The sequence below is a fragment of the Apium graveolens genome, chromosome 2, assembly GCF_009905375.1.
Source record: "Apium graveolens cultivar Ventura chromosome 2, ASM990537v1, whole genome shotgun sequence".
NCBI lineage: Eukaryota > Viridiplantae > Streptophyta > Magnoliopsida > Apiales > Apiaceae > Apium > Apium graveolens.
Genome location: NC_133648.1, coordinates 231,332,931 through 231,343,682, shown reverse-complemented (window position 1 = coordinate 231,343,682; position 10,752 = coordinate 231,332,931). Strand labels below are relative to the sequence as shown.

At 37.7% G+C, this 10,752-nt stretch overlaps 1 protein-coding gene across 1 annotated transcript; it reads right to left on the bottom strand.

Annotated features, from left to right (window-relative positions):
• Positions 1–1,950: 1,950 nt before the first annotated feature.
• On the bottom strand, positions 1,951–5,393 carry LOC141708161 (alpha-L-fucosidase 1-like). The gene is made up of 3 exons (XM_074511643.1): positions 4,769–5,393; positions 4,119–4,358; positions 1,951–2,820 (listed from the first exon to the last, which is right to left on the bottom strand). Exons 1-3 carry the CDS (start codon positions 5,302–5,304, stop codon positions 2,133–2,135), a joined length of 1,464 nt encoding a protein of 487 aa, XP_074367744.1. The 5' UTR covers positions 5,305–5,393; the 3' UTR covers positions 1,951–2,132.
• Between the last annotated feature and the right edge of the window lie 5,359 nt (positions 5,394–10,752).

Here is a 10,752-nt window from a genome sequence, read left to right as displayed (position 1 = left end):
GACTGTTCTTTTGTGCGCAAGCTCTTTCTCACGGGCCGCAGCCTGCCGGTCAAGTTTCTACCTTTGGTCTTCGATTCGGTTTCTCCAACCAGGGGAGGTTGTTGAAGCACCATCGGTTCTAAGTCGTCGTTGAGGGTGTTGTTAGATCGGGTTATTGCCATGATGCTTTGATTCGGCGTAAAATGCTGATTGGATGTTAACTGCGTCGTGGCCCAGTTAAGTACTAATCAGCACAGATGTGGGGTTTTGGTTCAAGATCGGATGTTGGGTGGAAGAGCTTTGGAGGCCCCTCCTTCTAGCGCCAAATGATAAGACTCTATATCTTCATGGGTTTTCCTTTCTCCTGGGTTGGGTCGGGTTTGAGAGGAGAGGTACCTGAAATAGAATGTCCGGTGGAGATTGGATCTCCGGTGTAAGAGTAAGTATTCCGGCCAAATTCTAGAGAGATAAATTAGAGAGAAGGTAGAGTTTACTACGTAGAAAAAATGTGAACCATTTTACCTCTCACTTCCTTGGGTATTTATAGGGGATGGGAGCATGTGGGCATCACGTGTGCTTGGAGAAATGTGTAGGAGTTGTCCTATCTGCTGACATGGGTGGCGATGGTGTGATGTGGGGGTTAGTGACGGCTGACGCCGTGTCAGACACCCCCACGTGGATGTGAGTTGCCCATGTGGGGGTGTGTACAGGGTTTGTCCGGTGGTGCTCGGTATGGCCGAGCATGAGTGTTTTGATGGGGAGTTGACTTAGCATGTTCTTTAGGCTTTTTAGGGGGTCTGGGTCTGGCCGATTGGGCCGGGCCTATCACAACCCATAAATTTGTTACTATTAAAAACATTTTTAACTTAAAAGTAAATAACGTAGTGATGAAAAATAACAAATAGAATCGTTGAATCATTAATTTTCAGTTTAAAATTAATAAATGTCACTAAAGTCATTTACTATATCTTAATTTTTTTAAAATAATATTATTCAATTTAAAAATAACATGTCGCTAGGATGGACACTAATTAATAGAAAATAAAGTTTACGGAGAATACAAGTCAATTCGTGTTAGTAGTTTACTTAGTAGTAGTTTTTCAAATTAAAAATAAAAATATATTATTTTACTTAATTTAATGCAACTTAATAAAATATTAATATAATTCATAAATTCGCTTAAAAAATATTTTTTTTATAAAAGTAAATAGATGATTGGGTGGACACTAACTATTAAAAAATTAAATTTACAGAGAATAGAAGTTGAATTTTTTAATACAAAATTTACAGAGAAGAGAAGTTAACGTATGTCAGTATCAAAATTTGATACTTTTAATATTTTTAGTCCAAATTATACATAATTTTACTTATTAATAAAAAGTATAAATAACGACTTACATAGTTCATTTACGGAAGTAACAGTATCAAAGTTCAAATTTTAGTTTTAACGGAATCGGTATCGTGTGCCCATGTACACAACATAGAAAAATCGGTATCGTGTGCCCAAAATTGATTACGTTTCAATAACTTGGAATCAAATATTAAAAAAAACTCAATTTCAAATAAATTGTATAATTGGATGAAAATATGAAAAAAAATATATTTGACTCCAAATTTGGGACCAAAAAAAGTGTACATGCATCAATTAGTCATAAATGGAATGTATTTTCGTGTATTTGAAATGAATTTAGGAAATAGAGTGACAAAAAAGTTACTAATTTTAAATTTATTTGGTTGTCATTACAATTATTACGGAGTTCAAATTTTATTTTAAAAGCAAAAAATATTTTTAATATCATATTAAAACAATGATTATAGTCACTTTTATATTTTGTATCTACAATTCTGACATTCTCCCAAGCTAACTTACATTACATGTATGAGATTGTAATCTATTTACTTGATCAATATTTTTCATAAAATCAATTTAACAATAATAATCGCAGAAAGTAGAGCGAAAAACAAAGGGGAGGACAAAAAACAGGTGCAATTTATATATTGATAGAGAAATATCTGGAATTCATAATACAGGCCATATATAAAGTACAAGCTTTGTAACAATTAACTTGTAAAGCTGACATGATAATGGTCATGTGTACTAGCTACTAAATGGGACCAATATTATTATCCTGAACATTTCTTTTATAATGACTTCATGATTGCCCTGATTTCTGTTTTGGATTCCAAAAGGAATCAAAATGCAGACCAACTGAAGATATCAGAGGAATTCCCCTGGAATTTGTAATCCTTATTTTCACACTGTACCCCTCAATCACTCCGTTTTTAAGCCTATGTAGCTTCTTGTACCCAACTGTGCTGCCACTGGCAACTAATTTTCGGTCGACATAGATTTTATGTCGTCCGATTCTTTGTCCAAGCCCGATTGCTTCTTGGATCCTGATCACGTTAAATTTCAGTCGTTTCTCCTTTGCTGTAAGTTCGATCCAGTGATGCTTGTGATCTTCACTTGGTGCCCAGTATGTCCACAGATGGTCACTGTCTAGCACATTTTGTGGTCCGAAATCACTATTAGGACCACCCCTCTGGCTACTTACTTTAACTAAAGATTTTTCAGCTAGATTGGTGGAAAATATTGTGTCAATTGCAGACTTGAAATCTTTGAGGCGTTGCACATCATTATCTGATATTAATCCTTTTTTATTGGGTGGCACGTTAAGTAATAACAAGCAATTTCTCCCAACAGAGTTGTAGTAGATCTCAAGTAGCTGGCTTAGCTTCTTGGGACTTTCTGATTTGTGCCAAAACCATCCGGGTCTGATCGACACATCGCATTCGGCTGGTAGCCAGTCAGTTCCTCTTGGATCGCCAGTGTTGAGATAGCTGCAACATTTTTATTGTGTGCCACTAGACAATCAGATACATTGCGAAAATAATGTACATGCATCACGTTACTACATTTCAGCTCCATGCTTCACGAATCCAAATCTAATGTTGACAGTACAATGATCTTTGGATGTCTGCCCAAATGATCTATGCATGTGATAACAGACATTTTTTAAGTCATATGAATGGGATTATAGTGTCAAGAGATGGGAAAATTTAGATGATAAAGTACAATGGTGACTCATAAGTCATAGTAACTAGTTAATGATGAATGCCTTGACCACATATGGGTTGCCTGTGATCATAGTATTTAATTTGCACTACAAGACATTGTCAACAACATTGTGCCCAACTAAACTCAATTAAAGCGAATCAAAGTACCTGAAGATTTAGTATTGATTACCCAAAGTTCAACCACTAACTAATTTATCTAGTAAGTGGTATATATCAAAAGAGCCATGCTAAGTAATCAAAAATGATTTTAAAAATTGTTACAAAATGTTACCTCATTTTATTTGTAGTTCTCGTATTCATATGCCAGAGGTCTATATTATTAATAAGCGAGTAACCAATAATATATTGACAATTAAGTAATTGAAAATTGATGGTCTCATTTTCAGGTGATTAAAATCCTCTCTTTTTCTTTATGATCTGTAAGGACCCGTGATTATTTTGGTATCGAAAGTGTGTTTCTCTATTTGCTCGTTTTCTTTTATTTATTTCCGTTGCCCGGTGTCCTAAATAGTCTTAGGATAGTATACTGACTGGTGAAAGCTAGGTGGGTATATAAAAAATAGAAAGGAGATACTAGGATGTATGGATAAAAGACACGTAAAAAGTAGGCTGATTGATAAAAATAGGGAGTAGAGTCTATGTGAACCGAAGACGTAGCTTTCAATTTACGTGATATTATAATTGTGAATATGGATCACGGTATGTTTATAATTATGAATATGTTCAATTTACGTGAGTATGTAAATATGAATACGGATAAGTAATTGTGAATATGGATGCCACGGTCTACTATAGGCCCAAGGGCATGGGTTTTCTTTAATCAGAGAAGATATACCCATAGATAAGTAGATTTGAAAGTCATTCGGAACTGTATCATTTTTCATATTAAAATGAATGATAGTGTAAACTATGATCCCAATTACCTCACGTTTCTAATTAACTTGCACAGGCAGTTTGCAGTGAAATTGTCAATCATCACACTAACACCAACGGAATGATATATGCATTATTCAACAAGAGTAAAAGTGTCATTAATAAAGGTGGATATCAACTTGACTTACCCAACAACGCTATCATTTCCAATAGACAAAGAAGTGCGATTAATAGTGGACCAACATGTATTTCCGGCAAAGCCTTTTTCATTTCCCACCCATCTAACGTCCGGCCCAGCGTCAGAAAATATGTTGATTGTGCTCTGCAATTCCTTCACCATTGAAAACCAGTCACTGAAATAATATGACATGTTTGGTGCATTTGTACCTTTTGCTCCGTCGAACCATATCTCTTTCACATCCCCGTATCTACGATGCCAAACAATCCCTTAATTATCAAATGCCTCAACCAACATTAACAAATTAAATGGTTGGTTGTTACTATATTTTAAATTTTCAAAATCTTCTAAATCTCAAGATTATATGAACGAATCGTACGTTATTAATGTTCTTCCTCAATTGCAAATTTGCAATAAAAAAAACCATATTATTAGCAAAATTATATCCCGAATATCAGGCATCTCGAGAACACAATTTCAAAATTTTAGCCGCACATAATTGCACAATGTACATGATTTAACAATGCTAAAGGTCTGAAAAAATCGTGCTAGAAATAGTACATTAACGGTAAGATGTTAAATATATAAATCCCAAAAAGCTTAAGGTGTTAATTAGGGGAAAAATCCAGAAAAGCAATCTATTTGTATTATACAACTTACTTGTGAAGAAGTTCTTGCAACTGAGCTAAATAATACTCATTGTACTGCTTGTTTCGCCCGTATCTTCGATCATGCCGATCCCATGGCGATAAATATAAGCCGACGTCCACACCCCGTTGCTTTGCTGCATTGACAAGCTCCTTAACAACGTCACCATGACCATTTTTCCAGGGACTTTGTACGACAGAATGGTCAGTATATTTGGAAGGCCACAAACAAAATCCATCGTGGTGTTTGGCGGTGAGGATCATAAGCGAAACACCACCACCAATCGCGGCATCAACCCATTGGTTGGCGTCGAGAGCGGTGGGATTAAAAATGGAAGGATTTTCTTTTCCAGTACCCCATTCGGAGTCGGAAAATGTGTTGACACCAAAGTGAAGGAACATGATCAGTTCTCTTTGTTGCCATTTTAGTTGAGAATATGATGGGAGTGGAAGAACAGGCAATGGTGGTGGCGTTACTGATTTTGCATTGAGGAATGCAAAATTTAAGGTTATGAATAGAAACGTCACGAGATGATAAACCTTAGCCATAAAGCTAGCTAATGAAAATTTGGATGTGTTGTGCAAAAACCAGAAAAGACCTGTAAAGATAAAAGGAGAAGAAATGGACCCGCTAAAAGTTAAATTTAATAAAAGCTGTTGTTAAGGGATGGTTATCAAGCACTAATAAAGACTCGCGCACCAACTTTTATATTCTTGTTTTATCATTAATATAAAAAGAATAATGATAATTTTAGGTGAAAGTATTAGTTTTAAACGTTTTCTATTACATGGCTGGAAGTTAATGATAATGTTAATTCTGATAGGAGTACTTGAAAACAACAATTATCACACACATACAGACATACAGTGCGTCAGGGGCCGTGGGAGATTTCTAGGTGTCTGTGGAATATGTATGTACAACTCTTGTTTTGTTTGATTATTTGGTATTTTATGCAGAGGAACCAATAATGCAAAGTATGTGGGGGTGAAAATTCAAGAACTCTTTTGTTTATTAGTTTCTGTAATTAACTTGTAATTTTTTTAGTGATTTTGATTTTCGTTCAAAAGTTACAGCTCATGAAAGCAAACTAGCAGCAAGTTGAAGTCGATAGTTATGATTCTCTGTATTTATTCTAAAATTTAATTTAAATTTGACATTCGGTTGTTTTGTCATTGTTAATTTGGGCCTCTTGGAAAACATAGTCCATTACAGACGGTCATTTATAGAACCAGAACAACATTGAAAAGATGTAATGGGCTTTAACAGTAAGAGACATAAGTCCATCTTCGACAACAATATATATGTAAGCATTTCTAGTCATGTCACTCTAGCTAGCTACTGGTATAAAATTTCATCCTTCATCTTTTTTTCCAGTGAAATGGTTAATTGGATAAGGAGGACGTACCTTATATATTTAAGCCATAAAAAATTTCGATATTATTGAACCGCGATTAAACAAGTCCACATACACAAGGTCATATAAATTTTTGAATAAGAAAGCGTTATCGGTTACATCATTTAATATAAAATTTTGCAAGACTAAAGCCATCTCATGATTCTAAGAGCATGTTAGTACAAACTGGCCATCATCGGATAATCACAAACAGTACAACCGACAATCTGTTAAGGAATGAAACATAATATATCTGCCAGTCCCCAAAGTGCAAGCCTCTGAAGATGCGTCTGTGCTAACTTTTATAAGTTCAATGTTTAACAAAGTCAATTGATGAAATAAAAATGATTAGAGGCAAGCAGGCAGGCGTGTTTGAGTAGGTGATAGAAACATAGTCATACGAGATGATTGAAAGGAACATGTATGTATCTAAGAAGATTTCACAAAATCATGTTACATCCAAACAGAAAGAGGAGTGACAGAGTATAGTTTGAGAAAAGGAACACAAATATGGAAAACAGAAAACTACAGCCAACTAACAGCTAGAGTATCATATGTCAAGCCAACCAAAACAAACTAACCCTCTGTTTGTTCACCTACAAAAACAAATAAACCGCAGGCAGATCAAATTACAATAGTTATCCAAAAGATAAAACAATATTAAAAACCTAAAGCACAACCTAAATCACTATTTTTTAAAATACCCTTAATGACGTATTTAGGGGTCGTTTGGTTCGGCTCATTCGGTTATCATCAGGTATGAGTTCCGTTCCAAACCGATACCTGGTGTTTGGTTTACTTTTTTTTAAATCTCATACTAATTCCTTATATCATCTGTAATTAGATTTGATACTTTAGTGGGGAAGTGAGTTTGAAAGAGGGGTATAAGGTATCAAATTAAATTTTATTATTTCATTTTTATTTATAAAGTTAAATATAATCTCAAAACATATATTTTAAATATTATTGTTATGGATAAAAAACCAAGGTTATTACTTGCTGTATTTAATACTAAGATTCGGGAGCTCAAGGCCTTTAATGGTTGCTCTCGTGTTTCGTGACTCAATCTGCCTTTACGAGATGCCTACGTATCTCTGTGAATTAGAGAATCAAGCCAAAAAACGTAGTTCTGATTGGTGGGGGTGAGACCCCTTATATAGATGTTGGGAGTCCTTGAATTGGACTTGGTATAGGAGACTTGGTGGGCAAGTCTCATAATTAGAATGGACTTTGGAGTCCTAGATAGTAGGAAACTGATTCCTTATCCTTTTAGGTCCCCTTGAGGCTAATCTCCAAGGATTTATATCCTTATCGGGACTCTTTTCAACATCTGATTTGTCCCTTATTAATTAATTACGAAATTAATTAATAATCAGGGCTTTTGGGCCTTTTTTATTCCATCAGGCCTGATCTGGTCCATCAAGCTTAACCTTTCTGGTCTGAGTATCATATATCTTTTTATTGGGCCTGGCAGCCCACAGTTCGTAAAATTAATACAGTATTTAATTATACAAACATAATTTATTTATCCCTATCATTTGCCCCCCAACTTTTGGGAAACATTGATTATGTTTCGCAGAAGTTAAGTCTATTTGTTCCCTTACAGGGTTTCGTTTTTCCGTAAAGTGTGGAGCGACCTACACATTTACAACGAATTTTTCCTTTTATTCAGGAATTATCTTAATTTCCAGGAATTTTTCCCTTATTTCCGGGATTTTTCCCTTATTTTCTGGAATTTTTCCCTAATTTTCTGGGATTTTCCCTAATTTTCTGGGATTTTTCCCTAATTTTCTGGAATTTTCTTGGATTTTTCCTTATTTTCTGGAATTTTCCCTAATTTTCTGGGATTTTTCCTTATTTTCTGGAATTTTCAAATTTCCAGCCCTTTTTTCGACCAGGATCCAGGTCGAAATTTCGACCAGGATCCTAGTCGAAAAATGGGGCCAGCCTTGTCATCCTGGTCGAAGGAATTCGACTAGGATCCACGACCTGGAATTCGACCAGGATCCTAGTCGAAATTTCGACCTGGATCTAGGACCTGGAATTCGACCAGGATCCTAGTCAAAAATTCGACTTGGATCTAGGCCGAAAATTCCCCCACCCTTTTTTTTTTAGCTTCTGGTCATGAGCCTATCGACTAGGATTTCAACTAGGATTCTAGTCGATATTTCGACCTGAATCCTGTTCGAAAATTCTTTGGTTTTCTTGCTTCCTGGTCGAAGGATTTCGACTAGGATCCACGACCTGGAATTCGACCAGGATCCTAGTCGAACTTCGACCTAGGTTTTTTTAATCCCTATTTTTTGAAAGATGCTTGGTTTTATTCGACCTCATTCCTGGTCGAAACTTCGACCTCAATTCAGTTCCTTTATTCCAGCTATTTTCGGGTGTCTGCTCGAAAGATTTCGGGCATGATTCACGACCTGGAATTCGACCTGGATTCTGGTCTTTTTTACCCGCTATTTTCGGGTGTCTGCTCGAAAGATTTCGGGCAGGATTCACGACCTGGATTTCGACCTGGATTCTGGTCTTTTTTACCCGCTATTTTCGGGTGTCTGCTCGAAAGATTTCGGGCAGGATTCACGACCTGGATTTCGACTTGGTTCCTGGTCTTCCACTAGCCTTCTTTATTTAGCTTTAATTTAGGGTATTGTATTTTCCAAATCCTAATTGGATTTGGGCCTAGCCTTTTTTGTTGGGCCTTATTAAATTTTTCTGAGCCTCTATTATTGGGCTTTTCCAAATCTTATTGGGCCTCTTTTATTGGGCCTTTTCAAATCTTATTGGGCCTCTTTTATTGATCTGGGCTTAATACACCCTGTTAAGAATGCTCTAGAATTCCTTGGAATATTCTGGAATATTCTTTTTTCTGGGCTTTTTCTTATGGGCTTTTGTCCTCAATGGGCTTTTCGTCCCTTCAACTTCCTTTTCCTCTTATATAAAGGAATGAGGAAAGGCTATTACTCCTCACTTTCTCATTTCTTAGTTTTCTTCTTCATCTTCCTGCTAAGATTCTCAGAGGAATAACAGCAAGTCGGAGCTCAAAGCCTTTTTTCAGGAGCGCTTCTTCAGGTAAGATTCCTCCCTTTGCTTTTCATTATTTTTCCATTGTGTGCCATTTTAAGATAGCCTATTTACGTGCCTCATACTTTTTTTCAGATGGCTGACAAAAGAATGACTCGTTTGGCCAAGATGAACGTGGCTAGAAAGTCCAATGATTTTCCTATTCGGTCGAGGTATACTTCTTTAATCGACATGATCAACACTCGAGGGGGCGAGTATCCGTCTGATGCGCATCTGGACGCACACGATCATATCAGTGCTTTACGGGATCCCAAGGAGCTGGAAAAGTTGAGCAGCTGCTTCAAAATCAAGGAGCCTTTTAAGCTGGTTCTTGCGGGTCCGGCCGACAGGGCCTGTCAGTGGAAGAAGGACGCGCTATGCGTCTATAGGGATACTCTGAGGGCAGGTATTAGACTCCCTTTTCATCCATTCATTCCTTTGCTACTGGCTGATGTGGGCATCAGCCCTTGCCAACTTCCCCCTAATTCCTGGAGGTTGATTCTGTGTTATCTGTCGCAATGCGCCAAGCACAACGTCCCCACATCTGTTGCTGTCTTCAGGAAGATTTTTCAGTTTAAAAACAGCCCTGATAAAAGTCCGGGTTGGGTTTCTATCAACCAGCGCCCCACTATCCCCCATATCGTAAATGGGAAGTCCATCCCTGACAACAACTTGGGGTGGAAGAAAGATTTTTTATTTGTTATTTGAGAAGGTGGAGATTGGGGCTCCCTGTTTCGATCATCCTTTGGGCTGGCCGTAGACGGGAGCCCGAATGACATAACTTTGTCTGAGGAGGAAGCTAGAGGTTTCAACCTCCTTACGCAAGACAACGGCACTTCCCATTGTTGGGACCTTATCCGGGAGACCGTCCTGGTAGAACGCGGCCTTTCGCCCGTTAATAAGAAAAGTAAGTTCCCTTTCTTATTTCCTTTATTTCCTGCACTTTTATTTCATTGATTTTCAACTGACTTTGTTTCTTGCAGTGGCTGAGAAGATTGAGGAGGCTACCAAGCCGAAGGACCTGGAGACAACCAGGATGAAGAGGGCCGGGAAGATCTTTAAGGACCCTCGACTGGGTGACCGCTTCCCGGAGTTCCTTCTTCAGGCGATGGAGCCAGATGAGGAAGGCCCCAGCCAAGTTCTGCGCACCAAGCAGAGGCCAGGTGCCTACTTTCAACCTGCTTGGGGGATCCGGGGCAAGGACTCAATTGTGGGCAGCACGGCCCTGTCCAAGGAATGGTCTAAGCATTCCATTTCCCCGGTGGATTATCAAGATTTTGTCCTTCAACAGGACTTGGAGGGGAATGAGCTGTTTGGAGCCCAAGCTCTGGCGACGGTATGTACTTTACTTATGCTTTTTACAATTCTCTTTTCTTTCTTTTCTAAACCTTTGCTGTTTTCTCCTGCAGGCTAACGCCCATTTTCAAGGGGCTATTCACCAAGCCAAGGCTTGGAAGGTTGGCCTGGAAGATGCCAACAAGAAGTTGGAGGAGGCCAATCAAAAAATTGAGGCCCTTGAAGCTCAATTGGCCTCTTCCAC